Source organism: Ceratotherium simum, chromosome 11 (assembly GCF_057802395.1).
Source record: "Ceratotherium simum simum isolate JZ-2026a chromosome 11, ASM5780239v1, whole genome shotgun sequence".
Taxonomy (NCBI): Eukaryota; Metazoa; Chordata; class Mammalia; order Perissodactyla; family Rhinocerotidae; genus Ceratotherium; species Ceratotherium simum.
Window position 1 is genome coordinate 45460655 of NC_141910.1, and position 21475 is coordinate 45482129.

General features: G+C 39.8%; 1 protein-coding gene across 7 annotated transcripts in view; it reads right to left on the reverse strand.

Annotated features, from left to right (window-relative positions):
* Positions 1-21475, reverse strand: part of CRIM1 (cysteine rich transmembrane BMP regulator 1) — a 191372-nt gene that overhangs the window by 61653 nt on the left and 108244 nt on the right. For all 7 annotated transcript variants that reach the window (XM_087436907.1, XM_004418148.3, XM_087436906.1 and 4 more), the window contains 2 exons: positions 12448-12630; positions 9187-9384 (listed from right to left, as the gene is read on the reverse strand). In XM_087436907.1, the coding sequence (XP_087293033.1) occupies positions 9187-9384; positions 12448-12630 (381 nt within the window). The remainder of the gene's footprint in view (positions 1-9186; positions 9385-12447; positions 12631-21475) is intronic.

Sequence of the window (21475 nt, forward strand, 5' to 3'; positions counted from 1 at the left end):
TATAACCTAAACTCAAAAACGTGTAAGATGGAATACATCACCAACCCCTCGTGTTTCTGACAAATTTCAAACAGTGCTAAATGTTCATTACGGCTCATCTCATATCAAATTTAGACGAAAGTGATGATACCACCCCTGGACCAAGATCTGGCACTGCTGAGTCCCCCGGCAACAGATTTCCCAATCTGCATGCTGATGGATACAGTGAGCATCTGGGAGTCTCAAACTGAGAGGCTGACATGTGGGTATGATCCAGCTCCCTACCACTTGGGCAGCCACCTGTGATAGGAGATTCATAAATGGGCAAGCGATCATCTTTACTAGACATTTTCATTTCTTCAGTCTGTCTTATTTCACAGTAATATTGCAGCAGACATTTTATATGCTTGTGTGACATATTTTTTCTTTAACCATCAGATAGACACAGCACGGAAAATACTTGTAATAGGGCCCTTAAAAACAATTCACTGGGTTACTCACTATCTCTAAAGCTAACCCGCATGTATTAAACAATGTGAAATCATTTTGTTCTTACAAGATCAATTTAAGACTATACAACGAAACAGTTTAAAATGGTACAATCAGAAGTGGAGTTAGAGAACTAAAATATTAAAAATAAATTATATTGGAATCACCACCTCTTTTAAAGAGTTATTTCCATAGAAAAATTGTTTTAGTCTAATTTATTTGAAAATATTTTTAAATGGAGCACTTGCCACTTCACAAAAATGTTATAATAGATGACTATTCAAATATATGCCTCTAGCCCCTAGAAGTCATAAAAACACTATGTAGTAAGTAAATTGATTTTTTTAAATAAACACACCAGGAATTATACTTACAAATAAGTGTTATTACTAAAAGCACTCACTTTTGGATGCTACAATGCTTGTGCTAAAATGCTGTTTATGTTAAAATTCTATTTGAAACTTCTCTTCAGAGTTGCTTTCAGAGCAAATTACAATGTCATGGAAGACAAACTGCTTTTATTTTATTGTCATTTTTTGCTTTCTATGAAAGTTTTACCCAGCTAGATCATCCACCTTGTTTCTTGGTAAGGAAGATTAGCCCTGAGCTAACATCTGTTGCCAATCGTCCTCTTTTTGCTGAGGAAGATTGGCCCTGGGCTAACATCTGTGCCCATCTTCCTCTACTTTATATGGGACGCCTGCCGTGGCATGGCTTGATAAGCAGTGTGTAGGTCCATGCCTGGGATCCGAACCGGGGAACCCCAGGCCGCCAAGGCAGAGAGCACGAACTCAACTGCTATACCACCAGGCCAGCCCCTAGGATCATCCTCCTTTTTTCACCAGACTTAGACGTGAATGACTTTGACTATTTCCTAGAGTCTGATAAACCTTTAAAGTCAGGGTTTACAAAGCTAAGATATTCAAAAGGATGTGCTGCAAGCTCTAACGTCAGTCAACAGAGAAGTACCAAAAATATTCTGAATGACTGTATTTCTGCGATACCTGTACAGTTTTCCCATACAACTATTTTGAAAGGCAAAACACTTCACTTGAATATGTAAATCTCGGTATGTTTAAAAATAATTCATTATGTTTAAAAATAATTTCATTCCTGGGCCAGCCCCGTGGCTTAGCAGTTAAGTGCTTGCGCTCCGCTACTGACAGCCTGGGTTTGGATGCCGGGCGCGCACTGACGCACCGCTTCTCAGGCCATGCTGAGGTCGCGTCCCACATACAGCAACTAGAAAGCTGTGCAACTATGACATACAACTATCTACTGGGGCTTTGGGGGAAAAAAAAAAAGGAGGAGGATTGGCAATAGATGTTAGCTCATAGCCAGTCTTCCTCAGCAAAAAGAGGAGGATTAGCATGGATGTTAGCTCAGGGTTGATCTTCCTCACAAATAAATAAATAAAAATAATTTCATTCCTTTCGAGTTAGACCTTGTATTGGTGGGAATAAACGAATAAGCTTCACATGAAAAGTGCTGTCAAGTGCTTTAAATGCAGGTGTGTTGAGACCAATCCACTCCTTAGAACTGAGGCAAATGGTGGAAGGAGATGAAGATGAAGATTTTAAAATAAGATGGTCTAATATAGCATGGTTACGTAAAGCAGAACATCTCTTGAAAGCTAGACAATGTGATTAATAGTTAAAATGTTAAATTCTATAAGGTTGACAAAAGCTAAAAGGAAACCAATTCTGCTACTTCTGGTCCATGGCCGTCCTATAAAGAAGATGGAATCTTTCTGTTTCAAAGTCCGCAAGCCTTTTCTGAAGGGCATGTCTCTTAATAACCTTCATTAACTTCTGTTTGGTTGCCTAAGAGTTGTCTCTTATCCAAAAAAAGTTTAACACAGTCTCAGTAGAGATTGTGTTTATTTAAGCTTGTTGGAAAAACATTCCTATCATTTCAAGAATGACTAAATATTTTTCATTCACATAGTTAGCATTCCAGACTATGTTTTCCTGCCTCTGTTGATTAGATGAAAGTGAGCAGGCCCAAGTCTGAACTATTAGATTCAATTATTATCTGAGGAGGAAAATTATGAGACTCCCAGCAATAATGCCCTTTTAGGTAGGGGAAGTGGACACCAGGGAAAATAAAGAGGAACCTGCCCCCTTGCAGGCCACTTCAACAGGGAAACATTTAATAGCACGGGCTGCTGAATGCTGTAAAATCAGAGGCTTGAGGTTTTTCTAATCATGTGTTTCAGAATCAGGTCTGAACGATAACATTCTAATGTTATTTGAAATATCTCAAGATATTTTAAATGACCAGAGAAAATGAAAATACTACGAAATTCATTTATGACATACTTCTGAGGCTTCGGTTAAAGACCTAGGTTAACACACGGTCATCTGCTATACATTTGTTACCCAACATATGACCTTATTTGGACAAGCAAAAAACCAGACTGCTATATTTTAATTTCCATTTATGGAACTAGTTTCCAGGACACTTAGAGTTAAAGGATGAAACAACAGGCCTAACAGTCTTTGAGATATTACGAATATTTTATTATTCTTGGCCTACTAATAATAGCACAGTACATGGCACTGAAGCAATACCACCCATAAACTGAGTTTTGATCCCTGTTATGTACCAGAATGTTAATATCACGTGACCCTGTGGCATCTTTGACTTCGCTGCCTCTCAGGTCAGCCAAACTATGTTTGACTCCTTGCCACAGAAGCAGTAGTTTAATCATTTGAGATACTGTTTGGTGAGGAAGTATTATGGGCAGGGCTGGAAACATTTTTTCTTGTTTCAAGGAATTCCCACCCAGATATGTGCCTGGTACAGACTTTTCTGGCAGCCCAGGAGGAATCTCATTTGAAGGGCAGCTTGATTCAAACTGTATCATTGGCATTGATGGGAAAGAATATAGTGCTCCTATAAAATTAGGATTGATGAGGAGGAGGACAGCTTGACAGCTCTTTAGAGGAACAGACCTCCAGCTCTTCAGAGGAACACAGCATGCAATCTACTGGGCAAGCTGATGTTGAAGTGGCTTACTAACTAAATCCACACAGGTCAAGAAATAATGCCCTCTCTCCAACACTGTCCCAAGTCAGACCAGGATTCCCCAAGTAAGGAATCCAAGAAAGCCAGGTGACGGGAAGAAAGATAGTTGATTGTCTGGTTTAGCTGCATTCCATCCTAAATCCAGAGAATTAGAAAGAATTCATGCACAGGGCATCTCTTATGCTTCTACTTCAAGAGTGGGTTAAGTCCAGGTTAGCAGAACTATTAGGCCGACATGAAACTCAGGTCAGTTTCAGATAACAACTCTGCAAAAAGCACTCATTTTAAGTTTTTATTATGAAAAAAATTTTAATAATACTGAAGCACAGAGAATAATATGACGGACCCTCATATACCCATTACCCAGCTTGGACAATCTACAAATAACTTTTGATTTCCTGACTGAGATGGGAAATGGGTTTTGCCTTTGTTTCAGAGAAACAGAAATAGTGGAAAGGAAACTACTTATTTACCCAACCACAAGCATGGAATTTATTTACTGGCAACTCAAATCATAATATTGAAGGTTACCTTGTAAAATATTACCTACGTTGTTCCTAGTTCTTGAAAAGCGATACGTTTGGTGTTGGCTCCGAAATCCCCATGGTCATCAAAACTGTCAACTCCTCCCCGTAGGAGACTCTGCACACACTGGGCCTGAAGAACACTCAGGTCACGCTGGCCACCTGGGCAGGGTCCAGACACAGCCCACGATGGGACAGCGGATCAGGCCTGACATCAAGACTTCTAAATGATGATGAAATTCTTATCTCTTGCATCAGGTGTTGCACCCACGCTGGCCTCACACCTGTCCTCATGTCTTATATTTTCTTACTGAGTCATCATGGGCATGTCATATACATCTTGCAGCCAAAATTTCCCTCCTCAACACCTTATCTTACTTTAAACTATAAAACAAACAGATTTTTTTTAATGGAAAATGGCACTCTGTCCTTAAGGTCCCTCTGACATTAAGAATCAGCTTAGGTAGCATTTATACCTGATGTTATTAGGAAAAAAATTAGGAAATTATTCTCAATACCTAATTGTGATGTTAAAAAAAAATTCTAGCTGAAATAACAATGCAGTGGCACCTATACGGTTGCAAGGTATGTCTTAAAAGTAGTACATTAAATGTGACTGTGAGCGTCAGCCTTGGTGGGTCTGGGGAAGCCCCACTTAAACTCGGTGATTCTGAACTTCAGGGGCTGAACTGAGAGAGAATAGACCACAGGTTACAAACCAGTCTTGGAAGGACCCCACAGTTGCCCCGGGGAGGGAGTGAGGGCTACGTGCTCATCAGGAGGGCAAGCAGTCAACCTGAAGCTAACCGGTCCAACTCGCCTGTAGACATCTGGGCCCACTGTGTGCCAAACACACTTCATGTAACTCTCTGCTTTCTGTTCTCAAAGTGTAGTCTCAAATAGAAGCATTCTAACATTATTCTTTCTTCAGCTGATCAGGCGTTAGCATTTGAGGCTGTGGTTAAGGAAATCCTACATCAGGGTCTGCTGTCTCACTCAGCTAAGGAGGAGGTCTGTAAGAGGAGTCTGGTTGTAATTTCCCACTCCAGTCTTTCTCTCCCTCCCTAACTCGCTCACTCATCATTTATTCATTCATAAGTTTTGAGCACCTACTTACATGTCAGGTGCTGTTTTAGGGATTCAGAAGAATATGGTAAATTCCTAGCTCACGGGGGATGGAGCCTCTTTCAGGTTACTGGCCAAGAGGTAGTGCAGTGCACTGTTCGTCTCAGAGGCAGTACTCCTGCAGGGTCCAGAGCCCGGGCTCTGGGGACACATTGATCTGCCACTTTCGAGCTGTATGACCTTGGGCAAGTTACATGACCTCTCAACTTTGACTTGTGTGATGGTAAATTGGGATGCCAGTACCTGCACAAGAGGGAACTTGTGAGGATCAAATGAGCTGATGCTTTTAAAGCACTTAGGCCTTGCTCATAGTAAATGTGCAAGAAATGTTAGCTACCGTCATTAAGGGCTATAAATAAGATAATACAAATGGCGACAGATGCTGAGGAAGCCCTAATTCTGCTGTCCCCCACCCCTCCCACGTTTTTTTTAGTTTTTAAGGAGATAAGGACATATCTTCCATACGTACCCTTAAATTGCATACTTTATATGCTATTTCATGTATTTTCATCCTAGCTCCTTACAAGGGCCAGAAAATAAAAATAATGCGATTGATAAACAGGAGGAGATACAGAAAAAAGCCAGTAGAACAAAACATAAGAATACAATCAGTTACAGACTTACAGAGTAGGATGGCTTATCTGTATACCTGAATTGGGTGTTGACAATAACTTGGTAAGACTTAATCATGAGAGTACTTAAGTGCCAATTTAAAAAGCACTTAGGTACTTGTGAATCGAGTTAGCTGTCAAAGTAACAGCCTAGTCTTTAAGGGCCCCCAGGTTCACGTCCCCAGTCTTCCAGGAGTAACCAAGCACATTATGCTGTCACTTGGAAGGTATGTATCTTTAATAACAATAACAGTCACAGCAAGATTCTTCCTCCCTGCAGGTCCTAACACACCATATTTGGTGATGCAGTAATTTATTTAGAAAGAATTTAAAACCACAATGCTTGTGTGGGGTCCTTTCACCTAATTTCAGGCTCTGACTATGTACCTTGGGACTGTAGCTAATAGGGTGAGCGCCAACATTTGTTATGCAATTGTGTGCAGAGGAATTTACTGTGTGTATAAACTGCATAAGTACCAGTGTTTCTGTTTTTCTCTAAATAACTCTGGCTGATTGTTTATTTATTACACATTAACACCTTCCTTTTTTCTTATTTCATCTAATCCTGTTGCTATTCTGAAATCACTTGAAATTCTATTTAAAGGCTATTGAATAACTGCTGAAAAAACATTTTCAAATAGTTCCATAGACTTTCTTGGATCCTATAAACTAAGCAATAAGATTCATTAGCCTTGTATTATTTTGTAAGTTTATTATTATTACTACTAAATAACCTTTTAGCATCATCTTAAGCTGTGCACTGCTTTTTGATCCCATACCAAAAGAATCTGTCTTCCTATTACATCTTAAAATGAAAGAGTTACTGGAGAGCAAACATAATCTTATATGAAACTCACTACTTTAAGGTAAAAACAAAAACAAGAAACACAAGATAAATTAGTTCTCCAAGAACTGGACAACGGAATCTTTTGAAAGGCCTGATGAAGAGAGATAAATGCCAGAGCCTGAAGGAGACAGCAGGGAACTGATACTAGCAGAACCTCACAGCTTGAAATAAAGATGCCGGGTGCAGGCGAGATGGAAGAGACTGCCAGGACTGGGACCTGAGGCTTGAGAAGTTAGCCAGGACGTGTGTCAAAGGCATCCTTCCCCTGAGGTCCTCAAATTAGGGGGAGACGGCAGGTGGGAGATGACATCAAAGCCACCTGGAGTAGTTGTCATACTGGAAATGATTTCCTCCCGTCATTCCATGCCTGTCTCTCCCCAACACAGGACCAAAAGCCAGAGATGAAGAGAGACTAATGAGGGAACTAGCAATAGGGGCACATGTAAACTGAGGCAACGTGCGGGAGAGGGGAAGCAGACAAAAATATAGCTGAATCTGATGGACTTCAGTTTATCTCAGCTCAGCCACATAATAGCAACCGACCTTGGAGGAACATTATCTAAATCTTAAATCTTAATTTCTTTATCTCTAAAATGGGATAATAAGGCCTTCAGCACAGTGTTGTGAGGATTAAATGAAATAGGTAGGAATATAAAGCACTTAGCCCACAGTATCTGTATATGAACCCTCCTTTTCTCCTGGTTTAATTTAAAACAGCCTGAATATTTTCTTTGATGTTAACTAGGAGTCGTCCTTTATTTATCTTTGTGTCCAATGCTGTATTTGGATTACGGGAGGTTCTTAACAAATTTTTTTGGAATTAATGGCTGACCAAAACTGTTACTCTTTTCTCAAACAGTGGACGGTTAGATTACAACTCCAGGCAGATGTTACAGAGACCAAACTCTAAGAGATCAAACTAACATTCACTTCCTATCCAAACATCTATATGACATAAGAATAAATCAGTCAGTGTATATACATATACACACATATTTCTATTCACCAACTGCTTCCCTTGTCTACTCGCCATGATGGATATGCTAATGAACACAAAAGATAAGTGCCAAAGGACTTGCCTTCCCTTCATTTACTTTCAGAGGAAAGGCCCTATTTTTTTCATCTATTTTTTAGCTTTACTTTAAATTTCTGATTCAAGACTCATGAAGTTAAAGGGTCAGTGTTTATTGGATTACATATTTTTATGCTTTTTATTTTTCTTACGTTATCATGCACATATATGTACTTAAATATTTCCAGTTGACAACAGATTGTCCCTAATTCTTAGAGATATATATCCCCACCTCTATCTGCTTCAGCAAGGCACCCCCTCTCATAAAACCAACTGTACACCATCATACATATTTCCGTACACTCCTTTCTTAAGGGCTGAAACACCGCCTTTAGGGGATGGGAGGAGTATAGTTTGTGTGAGGGGGTGGGTGATTCCCATCAAATTGGTCATCTGGAAGCTATAAAGTTTTGGAGTGTGGCAGCTGCACTCTGAGTAGAGTAATGGTGAGGGAATTGGTGATGTCAATAGAACTTGAGTCCTCCAGCTTAAACTTTTATATGATTTTTAAGGTCTTTAATAATTCTAACCCCTCAGAGGTTAATGAAGCTAGTCAGGCAAACTCCAAAGTCAGAGTTTATTAAAATTTAGGTAGAAGTAAAAGACTTCTTGATATATGACTTAGTCAACTTAACTGAATTTCTGAAAAGACCTGTCAGTTCCTTAACAGCTGTTTTAAAAAATGCTAGAAGGATCCATCTTCAACATGGATTAATTATTGACCCACTTTAGTTCATTTTACTACGCAAATATGCTTCTTAATGACAGATACTCTCTATTGGATCTGTCAGCATAAATATTCAGTCTCTTATCTGTACTAACAGACATGGACAGAGGATTAAGACTGACTTGGGTAAGTGTGCAAAGAATCTTCCCAGGATGAGGGAGATGGACTGCAGTAGGGATTGGGACAGAAAGACTAGTCTGGGATGCCTCAGGTTCCTCTCTATTAAACAGAAAGAGAAGTAGTGAATGTAGGTAAGCAAGACATAAGTAAAAGCCTAAGAGGAATTGCAAAGCCATAGCCATGGTGTATTAGAAGTAGAATGGACACTCAGAATGAGGACACAAGGCAGTGCAAACTGCCTTTGATGGTTCCAGGCTTTTCTTCTAGCTGCCAGGACTCTTGGGCTTATGGAAGCATTACAAGTCGAACATACTATGCTTGAGTCATGGGTCTTATTTCCAATTTTTTTCATTGTGTTGACCTTTGGATGTTAATTAGGCTTGAAGTGAACTGAATTAAAACATAAGTATTCCTATACTGTAAAGTATTCCGATAAGCATATTTGCAGTGGTAAAAATAAAGACCACACTATTCTCATTGTAAATTTGCAACGTTACCCCCAAATGAATAGTTTAGGCTGTATAATAAATTCATCTGCAACGGGTAACAGCACGAAGCAGACACTATGCCTGAGGAAATAAAAAACAAACAAGAACATACTGGTGGGAGTTTATCCAATATGAGACATTCGCCAGGGACCCATCAGCATCTGTAAGGTTTACCTTCGCACACGGGGCAACACTCCCCTGGCACTTTCACAGGATTCATGCAGCTCTGTCCACAGGCTGTGGCAACGCAGTGGGGCTCTCCGTTGATGCACTGGCAGAAGGTGCAGTCATCTTCCCGCCACCGGTCCCCGTGGGCACGGATCTGACCGTTGGCGTAGCAGCCAGCAGGATTATTAAAAGGATACACTGGATCTAAATGAAAACGTTGAGTTCAGGGTAAGATTGAGGGCATTCTAAATCTTCTCTCTGCCTACACCTACAGACATTTTTTCCCCAGTTCTAGTCATCAGCAGTTCTCTTCCAGCTGTGATCAGCAGAAGCTCAGGGTTGCATGAGGTGTCTCTAGGGAGACACGCAAAAGCAGCTGTCATACTGAATTTATGTCTACCCATTCTGACACTCCAGACAGGGCAGGGGGTCTGTGGCATAAAAACCAATGTGCAGGTGTTACCCCGTCAAAAAGTAGCAAAACTTTGTGGATGGAGCTATGGGTTGCTAATCAGAAAATGCAGATCCATTTTAGGCTCTGACCATGTCTTCTGAGTTGTTGATTTAAATGTTTATCACACCTCAATTTCACCACCTGAATAGTGGAAAGAATAATGCCCCCATCTAACGTAGGGTAATATTGTAACTTCTAGGGCTAAATGAAGCCTCTCACGGTGCCTGGAGGTCCTTGGGGATAACAGTGAGGACGACAGCAGGCTCTTACCGTGGCCTTATTCACGACAAGGCTGACACACCTTGTCTAAACCATACACGGCATGGTTCAGACATACCATGGGTCACTCCTTGTGCCCTGAAGGGAAGGCTGTGAACCTATGCCCTTTTTTTCCCCATGAGCTGGGCAGCCAAGCAGTAGCTGAGGTTGGGGAACATAAGTAGCTAAGGCTACTGTGAAAAAAAAGTTTTCTGAGGTTACTGACAAGAACATAAATACTGCATACAAAATTCCCAAATATCCTTATAATGACAGCAATTAGATACATCACTCAATTTTCTTTTTCAAAAACACATAAAATCTGGCCTCAAGAAGCAACTGCTGCTGCGCTGGGAGCAAAATCCAAGCAGTTTTGAGTTTGGTCCTCTTTATTCTGAAGAGGTAATAGGTGTTATAAGAAAGTTAGAAGGCCAAAATTTACAATCATGCAGTCACAGCTTTAGAAAGGCAGTCTGCCAGAGATGGAAGCGGCCAAGAGACCTGAGTTAGATAAGACTTTATAAATTTCTTTATAAAAAATATTACACTGCATACTTCATTTCTACTTCGAGCCTGGATCTGAATTCCAGGAAGTGAGACACAACCGGATCTATGCCCAGACAACTCATTATGATTATTACACAGAGGTTCATATCTATGTTTTTGCACCACCAACTGCTACATAGTTTCAGAGATTATTACAAACTGGGGGTAGCTAGGGAACAAATCAATTGGGAAGGTTAAAAGTGTGATGTGATTTTTTTTTTTTAAATCCCTAATGACACCTAAAAAGTGAACCACCTTTCTCCCATGCTGGCTAAAATAATTTCTAACAAGGGAAAGGACTTCACTGTTATGAACAATTGTTCAATGTTAGGAATGTAGTTTGTATACTTGAAGCATTTTCAGACCTTCAATATTATGAGGTAAATATAGCTCAAACATTGAAAAGGAAAGGATTTTAGGAAAACAGAAAGAGGTATGGAACACGGCCTACATTTTGTCCTCCCATTTCACGTGTTGAGATGAGGGCAGGGTGAACTTTAGGCACAAGACTGACATGTCTGACTCCAGACTGAAGGTCTGTGGCCCAGCCAGGACAAGAAGGCTCTCATGGCCTTCCTTTCTGGGTTAATGCTGTAGTGTGGTCGGACCAGAGACAGACTCAGGCATGGAGGTATTGCTCGTAGCTTCATTGGAAACTCAGACAAGTGACTCCACTTTTCTTTTTTTTTTTCCCCCCAGGGTTGATCCTTTTTTTTTTTTTTTTTTGAGGAAGATCAGCCCTGAGCTAACATCCAATGATAATCCCCCTCTCTTTGCCGAGGAAGATTGGCCCTGGGCCAACATCTGTGCCCATCTTCCTCTACTTTATATGGGACGCCGCCACAGCATGGCTTGACAAGCAATGCGTTGGTGTGTGCCCAGGATCTGAACCTGTGAACCCTCGGGCCGCTGAAGTGGAGCTCGGGCACTTAGACACTACGCCACTGTGCGGGCCATGAGCCTTTTTTTTTTTTTTTTTTTTTGAGGAAGACTGACCCTGCACTAACATCTGTTGCCAATCTTCCTCTTTTTCCTTTTCTCTCCCCAAAGCCCCAGTACATAGTTGTGTATCACAGTTGTAGAGTTGTAGCTCTTCTATACAGGACACTGCCTCACCATGGCTTGATGAGCAGTGAGTAGGTCCTCGCCCAGGATCCAAACCTGCGAACCTGGGGCCGGTGAAGCAGAACACGCGAACTTAACCACTACGCCACAGGGCTAGCCCCAACTCTCCTTATCTGAACTTCAGTTTCCTAATCCTTAAAATATGTAGGTTGTAGTGAATGATATTCAGAGTTATCATTCTGAAATATTTAGTATTTACGAATATCAGAGATGGGACGGGAGAGCCTGTTGGAGGAACACAGAAGTATTGCGTCTTCAAGGAAGAGGGGGATATAGAGGAAGCAGGGCCCTGAGACCCTTCCATCCAGAGCCACAGCTGACACTTGCCTGGGCCATGGTGGGTGTCACCACCATGCCACACCATGACCCCACTCTCACCATCACATATTTTCAAAGGAGGGGGAGCCGCAGGGTCCTGATCCCACCTGGAGGGGCAAGGGTATCAGAAAGGAGGCAGGGTTAGTTCCTCTCTGAGCTAACTGAAGGGGATTGTCAGTGACTAGGGCTGTCCTGTCCTAGCTGAGCAATCTGAGGAGAGCAGGGGGTGAATTCTAATGTCAGGGTGATGAGAACGTTCCCAGGACTTGCTGAGGAATTGCTAAAATCACAGAGGAGGAACAGAAAGCACTTCCGGTAAATCTCACATTGGCTCATGGAAACAGGTGACTTATTGTCTACACCCAGGGTTTAACTTCCCTCAGAAAAGTATTTTCACACAGTCTACCTGGCATTATCAAAGTCCTAAAAGATAGACCACGATGTCATAAAAAGGGAACGTCTTAAATATTCCTCTATTTATGGATGAAACCAAATTAGGTCAATTTTGACCTTAAAACTCTGAACCATTTATATTCTTATTAATCCTTAACTAGCAACTTCCTTACCTTCACACACTGGGCAGCACTCCCCTTCCGGTACATAGTACCTCTCACAGTTCAGCTCACCACACTGGGCAGTGAAGCAGATGGAAACACCCCCTTGGCACCGACAGAATCGACAGTTGTCCATTCGAAACATATCTCCATCATTATACTCCACATTGTTGAATACACAGGCTGGCTTTGTTTCTGAAAGGAGTTCAAACAAACAAGGTGTATTCAAAGTCATTTTTGAGTGATGTCCTTTTATCTTTTTCAAACAGCCTCTAGAAAATTCTATCTGATAGCATGAGGTTATAAATTGATGGAAATTTACTAAACTCAATATAATTTTTTATAACCGAAGCAATAAAGCAATGTAAAGTAAAGTAAAATAAACAAAATACATCGTTATCCTCTTTACTCCAAAGAACTGAAATTTCCCTTGGCAAAATCTACACTGACTTCAGCTATTCCAAATAAAGGTAACCACTGACCGTGAAACTCACATATCTGACACGCGCTCTAAAAAGATTTACATTTGTTTTGTTAAATCATTCTCTACCTCAAATAAATGATCCTGTCTCCACATTAGGTTTTGTTCTGCCTCAAAAAATGTATTTAGGCTTTTTTGGAGGTGATGTTCTTTTGTTCCTCCAGTGTTCTCTCCTAAATTCTTTTTTCTACTTGGTTTAATAATCTCTGATTTTAATAGTGCTTGGCCTTTAACAAAACACTTCCTACATGCATTATTTCACATTAATCCTAATAACAGAGGTCTGATGTAGATATTGTCCTGACTTTAGAAGTGAGGAGATCCTAGGTAATTTGCTCAAAGTCAAACATTTAGCAAATGACAGAAGCAAAAACAGTAGCTCTTCAACTAAAACCTTGTGATCTTTCCATCGTGTTTTAAGTTATGTTCTGCTAAGGACTCAAAGTCCTGCATTTCAAATTCACGTCATGATACCAATGATTTAAAATTTTTTCTCTGCCCTGAAACACTCTCCTTAAATTCATTCCTTATCTTTAATTTTGGTTGACTTAAAAGAACTCCCATTGACAAAGATACTATAAGAAAAAGAGGGGCCAGCCCCATGGCCAAGTGGTTCAAGTTCCGTGTGCTCTGCTTCGGTGACCCAGGTATGCGGGTTTGGGTCCTGGGCGCAGACCTACTCCACTCATCAGCCATGCTGTGGAGGCGTCCCACATACAAAAAATAGAGGAAGATTGGCACAGGTGTTAGCTTAGGGCTAAGCTTCCTCAAGTAAAAAAAGAGGAAGATTGCCAACGGATATTAGCTCAGGGTGAATCTTCCTCACCAAAAAAAAAAAAAAAACAAAAAAACAAAAAATCTATTAAAAAAAGAAAAAGAAAACTACAGATCAATATTGCTTATGAATACAGAAATAAAAATCCTGAGGAAAAAAATACTAGCAGACTGAATCTAGCAACATATAAAAAAAATTATATCCCATGACCAAGTGGGATTTATTCTAAGAATGCAAGTTGGTTTAAGATCCAAAAATCAATTATTGTGATATGGCATGTCAACAGAAAAAAGGACAAAAACCTCATATGTCAAGAGACACAGAAAAAGCATTTGACAGAATCCAATACCCTTTTCACGACAAAAAAGTTCAATTAACTAGGAATAGATGGGAACATCCTCAACTTGATAAACAGCATCTTTGAAAAACCCACACCTGATATCATACTTAATAGTGAAAGACTGAATGCTTTCCCTAAGATCAGAAAAAAGACAATGATGTCCACTCTCCCCACTTCAATTCAACATTGTACTAGAGGTCATAGCCAAGGCAATTAGGCAAGAAAAAAAAAAGTATCCAGATTGGAAAAGAAGAAGTAAAACTATCTCCAGATGCAGATGACATGATCTTGTACATAAAAAAAAATCTAAAGAATCTGCTAAAAAACTATCAGAACTAATAAACAAGTTCAAAAAATTTTCAGGGTACAATTACAAGTCAAATAAACTATATATCTATACACTAGCAATGAACAATCTGAAAATGAAGAAAATAATCCAATTCACAACAGCATCAAAAAGAGTAAAATATTTAGCAATAAATTTAATAAACGAAGCACAAAACTTATACTCTGAAAACTACAAAATATTGTCCAAAGAAATTAAAGGAGGCCTAAATAAACAGAAAGACATTCCATGTTCATGGATTGAAAGATAATATCATTAAGATGAAAATATTCCCCAAACTGATCTACATATTCAATGTAATCCCTATGAAAATCCTAGCTGGTTCTTTAGAAATTGACAAGCCAATTCTAAAACTCATATGGAAATGCAAGGGACCTAGAATTGCCAAAACAATCTTGAAAAGAATAACAAAGTTGGAGGACTCGTACTTTCTGATTTCAAGACATACTATAATGCTACAGTAATCAAGACAGTGTGGTACTGGCATTATGATAGAGTTCAATGGAATTGATTGAGAGTTCAGAAATAAACTCTCACGTTTACTGATTTTTGACAAGGGTGTCAAGACAATTCATTGAACAGAAAAATAGTTATTTTAACAAATGGTGCTGGGGCAACGAATATCCACATGCAAAAGAATGAGAATGGACCACTATGTATCACACCATATGCAAAAATTAACTCAAAATGAATCACAGACCTACGATCCAAATGTAATAGCTACAACTATAGAGCTCTTAGAAGAAAACAGGAGTAAATCTTTGTGACTTTGGATTAGGCAATAATTTCTTAGATATGACACAAAAAGCACAAGCAACAAAAGAAAACTAGTTAAACTGGATTTCCTTTACTTTAGTGCTTCAAAGAACACCATCAAGAAAGTAAAAAGATAACTCACAGAATGGGAGAAAATACTTGCAAATCACATATATGATACATTTTATGTATATCTACATAAAAACTTGTACACAAATGTTCATAGCAGCATTATTCACAAGAGCCAAAAAATGGTAACAACCTAAATGTCCATCAACTCATGTATGGATAAACAAAATGTGGTATATCCATACAATGAAATACTTCTTGGCCATAAAAAGGAATGGAGTTCTGGTATATGCTACAACATGAATGAACCTTGAAAACATTATGCTAAGTCAAAGAAGTCAGCCAAAAAAGAAGATATATTGTATGATTCTATTTATATGAAATGCCCATAACAGGCACATCTATAGAGACAGAAAACAGATTAGTGGTTGCCTAGGATTGGGGGTTTTGGGGGGAAATGGGGAGTGACTGTTAATGAGTTCGGAAGTTTGGGGGAGATTGATGAAAGTGTTCTAAAATTGATTGTGATGATCACACAACTCTGTGAATACACTAGAAACCACTGAATTGTGCAACTTAACTTGGTGAATTGCATGGTATATGTCTCAAGAAAGCTGGTAAAATAAAAATACTCTCAAACTGAAGAAAGTTCTCCTGAGGTAATGCACCCTGTTTAACAAGGTAGAGAAAACTGGATTATGATAAACACATCTCTCATGGTCTCCTCTGTCCCACCATAATTTCTTATTATGTCATCTTGCACATTTGAGATCTTAAAGGCTTACAGTGCATTTTAATTTGAATATATTTACGTTTGTATTGTAGTTATGGACAATGACTTTCTCATTTGATTTTTAACAGTTTGATCGAGAAGACAGAACACGTATTACTATCCATTTCTCTGATCAGGAAAATGAAACAAGAGATTAGGTGACCTGTCTAAAGTCATATAACTAGTGTTAGACGAGCTGTGTGTACATACATGTCTACACAGGTAGTAATCTGCATATCTGAACCTCTTCCCTAGGGCTGGTTGAACACACTATATCTTTTTTTCAGAAAATTAATGTTATGTTAAAAAGAATCCTCTTATTACAGTTCAGAATTCTTCTACATACTTTTAACCAACATACTAATCGGAGCTGGAATTGGAAGGAACTGGGCAGTTAGATTACAAGTTCCATAATGTAGAAAAGGTAGCGCTTTTACAAATCAAACTCGCATCCTGTGGGGCAAGGTAAAATACTGTACTCTAACAAAATGCTGCGCATCCACTCAAACAAGAAAAAAATTTTTATAAACCATCAATATTAATTAGTCGCATTAATCAACAACATCTAGCAGCTGGGTGAAGCCACAAATCTTGGTGTAAGACGTGAAGAAGTGAGGAGGGAAGATTCTGGTTATGAGTAACGCTGCTCCAGACGAACTTGTGTTTATGATGGGGCGTGCAGAAGCTTAAGTGGGAGGGGACGGGACTGACAAGACAGCTGGGCAGTTAGGTTTCACTAGCTAAGGTACAAAGAGCAAGGGAATGGAATCTAGAGAGATGGAAAGTCCCAAGAAACACAGCCTAGAAAACAATCATCTCTTTGGGGTAAAAAACCACACAACATAATGAAATTCCTGTTTGATGTTGAGAGAAATTTATAAAAGCTCTTCAGAAAAGTGCGTGATAAAAAGGCCGGCAGTGGTCTCTGAGAAGCAATGACCAATTACTTCTTCACCTGTCGGGGATAGATGTGAATCTCAGAACAGTGTGGAGATGACCACTTACCTCTATCAAAGGACAATTTAAGTAGATGTGGAAAAGAAACTATTATGAAGAAATAATTTACTAATTTGTACTTCTCATTGTAGAGATACATAAAAGTCTCTTTTTAGTGATTTTTGTATGTGTTTTGTGTCTGCCCAATTAAATTTTATGTTTCTAAGTTCTGGAATCTTCTCTTCCCTCTTTAATATATTCCAGAACTCCTGAAAAAGAGCCTTCTAGACTAGACTGTTAATAACCTCTACTGCCTGCCAAATTACACTGATTGGCAGATGGTGATACGTATATAATCTTAGTGAAGGAAAAGACTAAAATGTAGAACTTCATATCAAATGTGAAAGTGGAGAAAAATCCAAATAGATCCAGTTCTGTGGCTTTTTCTCTTCAATCTCTCAGTAGAAAATGGCTAATATCTTGGCCCTGGTCTCATTTCACTGGGGGTGAGCAAGTGGGTAGACATCATAAGCCAAGAGAGACAACCGTATGACAGATGGGAAATGTCTGAAAATTTCTCCATAAGGCAAGAGCAAACCAATGTAATCCCAAAGACAGGGTACATGGCTTCCAAATACCTGAAGGGAAAAAAAAGCTTTTCTTGGGAGGAAGGAGGAGTGTGAGTGCTGGAGTACACCAAACAGATACTGCTTCAGGATAAGGGGAAGAGAACAATACTCACAAAGGATTGCAAAAGGCTGTATCGCTCTTAAGCAAAATTAGCGTGATAAGGTCCTAGGAACATGATGGGTGCTCAATAAACACACATTGAGTGGAACATTTCTTTCAAAGCACCATATTCTCTCCACTACTGTAGAAACAGACATTATGTCCCTAGAAGCATTACTGCTATACAGACAACGGGTTCTCAATAGATGTTTTTGCACTCATTTTCTTATTAACAGACTGCAGGTCTGAGTTTTCTAGGCCAAAATTTTACACGAGAAACCAGCTGACTTCGGGTATGGCTCTCCTGTGATTGATCATCATGTTAGTGTCTGATGTGGGAAGAGTCAGTTATTGGCTATGACAATTAAACCAAGGTGTTCTATTTTATTTAGGTTTTTATGCATACACATTGGACAGATGATCATATCTAAACAACCAAATTATCATTTCCATGTTCTATAGCGGAGATTTTAAACCCAAATGCCTCCAGGATTGAGAAAGGTGGGTCAGACAAGGGAGTATATTGCGACAAAATGGGGAAGACATGCCAATCTGAAACAGAGGCCATTACTCAGCTTCAGCTGTTGATGACAAAACTTTTGTTTGTGGGCTGGGGCAGACACAGAACTATTCTTGAAGGAGATCTGGGATTGTCTCACCACTCCTGGGAGGTCATAATTCTAGGTGATGATTTTACATAAAAGGAGCTCAATCATACTAACTGTTCCTTTGGTTTCTATCAACCAACACTTCACAAGCCCTAGTTTCAGCCCTCATCAGACAATGTAGTCACAAACTGTCACCATCTGGTTTGCAACTCTCCCATCTCCTCCCCCCGTAAACCAAACCAAACTGAAAACAGAATTTATGGAGAATGTGCTCTCCATCTATTCATCCAGGCTAAGGTTTTCAAAACTCAGGATTGCTCGAATTCTTTGTGAACATTTTTTAACCTTGCGTTTTCACTTTAATGCTTATCTTAAAAAAAAAATAACGTAAGCATTAGATCATCTGGATGGCAGTTTAGGAACCGAGTGCTGCCATGGAATCTCCGTTTCTGCGTGTGGGGTTAGTTATGTTAACATTCAACCCACTGCCTCCTGAACTGGGTTTCTAGATCTATTCCTACATGTTGGGGAGTTCTCAAAATCAAGAGACAATGCTCCAGGCATCTAGATTCCAGTTGTGTGGCACACTGATCTCTGAGAATTGCTTTCACTGAGTTGCATTTTAATATTTTGCTTTTGCTTTTTATTGAGAAGAGCAGCCGCAGGAAACTGGTTTCTGCATTGATGGTATCAAAGCAACTGAGGACATGACTGACCGCATCACCCAGCGCTCTCTTTTTAAGTGTCCATCTGAGAAGAGTGTCACTCTGTCCGGCAGGCTTCTTCTCTCTAAAAGTAAGAACTGTGGGTCTGACTATCTCCCTTTTCACTTTGATGGCCAGGAACCTGGCAGCCTAACTTGACGTTTAACTCCAGCAACCACCTGGATAGACACTTACGGCCTGCATATCTATGTGCTCTTTCTTTTTGCTTCTCAACTTTTACATATAACTCTATGGTTCTGATTCTCTTTTCTAATTAATATTTTACCACTATGTTATTATATTTGTTCTCACTGTAAAGTTGCCTCAAATCCTTTGTGGATAAGCAAGGCTTTATATAACAGACCTCTGCTTTTCTAGGCAATGATAATGCATCTTTGATATGTAATATTCTCTAATGGTGACCTTATGACAACAGTAACATTTTCCCAGGGCACTGGATGGCAAATAAATAAATACACACACACACACACACACTCACGTATGAATGTGTGTGTGTGTGTGTGTGTATGTTTATGTCAAAAGAAGCAAAATACAGACTTTGAGACAAAATGTCCTTAAACATTATTCTGTAGGATTATGAATCTTCATAGTATTATAGTTTCTTATATACAATTGAACAACTAATAGAGTACTAGAGACACTACAGCAAGACAAGAAATAAAGCCAAGATCACCCAACGAATTTATGGTGGCAAGAAAGGCAACCACCAGAAACATGTGATTGTGCTTTGTCATCTGAACATTTCTCACGACAGATGGCAAGTCCTGTTCCTGAAGTCAGAGCTTTGTAAAAAGTGAGGCTATAAGCAGGGGCAGGCCTTGAAGACTAACCCAAGAACACTAAGGTGGGAGTGCAGTTACTAGCTGTCCCAGTTACAACACATTGGGGCGAAAGGTAGAGTTAACAACCTGACAAGAAAGATACGACACTTGGGTTTCTATAACCAAGAAGCAAGGTAATTGTATTATGAGAGGTGGTATTTCCAGGGGACAAATGACTTAAGACTAAAGTGTAGGGCAGTAAAAGATGGAGGATTCCCACCAAGTAACCCTTCTATGGGCTGGTATTTAACAGCCACCTTTAGAGGCAACTAAGGTGGTATGAATCAGATCACTCACTCGCTTAATCACTCAATTGCCCACTCAACAAAACCTGGGCGCCCTCTAGGAGGCAGACAATATGCTAATATCCACAGACACAAAGATAGACTCCCTGCTCTCCGGCAGTTCAGACTTTAGAATGAGAGGAGGACACGAGATCGGTGTCCTCATCACACTCAGGGTGATGAGTACCGAAAGGAAGCACATCTGAGATGCTGGGACCTCAGGATAGGAGCGACTATTTCTGTCTCAAACAGTATGAGTTAACTATTCACACACTATCACCTACAATAAATTAACTGCAGCGGTACCAGAGAAAAAAGATCTGCTAGGCCATTTGCTGGTGTTTAACAGACATTACTACTGGCTGGAGGATCATATGGCTGCAAAGAAGTTTTGAGAAGAGACTTATGCACATGGAACTTTTTCTGCACCTTTCTCTTTGTGCTTGTATTTATAAGTTCTCTAAGTCAGGAGGCCCACCTCACCTTCTCCATTCCCCTGGAGTGTCCAGATAGTGTCTTTGGATGTGAACAGGAGGTGGGCGCACAAAATAATAAATACTATTTGTTCTTGAGGCACAATTCCAAGTGATTCACATATAAACCCTCATCTAATTTACTGTTTTCACTCCATTTTACAGATATGGATACTGGGGCCCAGGGAGACCAAAAGACACTCAAAGTTACACAGTTGGTAAGTGGAGGAGCCAGCTTTCAAACTGAGGTCATCTGGTTCCAGTCTATGTTCTCTCCTAATCACAAAGGCATATGGCCAATGTTTCTTCAAAGCAAAACAAAACAAAACAACACAACATGCAACCACTGGACTCAAAACTACAGTACGCAATGAAACAGGACTCAACTTGAATATAACCTTTTCTTGCGGGGGAGGGGAGGCTTGGGAGAGGCAGAAAATCTTCTGAACTCTGATTTCTTAAAGGCAGTAGTTACTATGGAGGTTTCTGTATGTGTGATTTTGTTGTATTTGTCCAAATCCATCTTCATTTTCCTTGTTTGTCTAGGCATTGACTAAATAATGCTCTCTAAAATTACTGACATTTCACTTGCTTGAATTTTATTCTTTGTTTTTCTTCTGAAAATTCTGATGGACGGGCATGTTTTAGCTTCTCCTTCCTTCTAGTATCTAAATTCAATAAACACCATGTCACCAAACACCAAACCCTCTCACGAAAGGTGAAAAGGAGAGGTGGATTCTATTTGCAGGAGTCTTGTGACTCAAGAATCTTTTTTCTGGGCCACAAGGCTTGAGCCAAAAGCAGGCTAATACTAATGACCAAGCACCGGTCAAAGATGTCCTCTCTAAGTAGGAAAATGCTAAACTAGAGCAACAATGTCTTTCCTGTTTCAGACTGTGGTAGCTCCAGTGTGGCATTAGTTAGA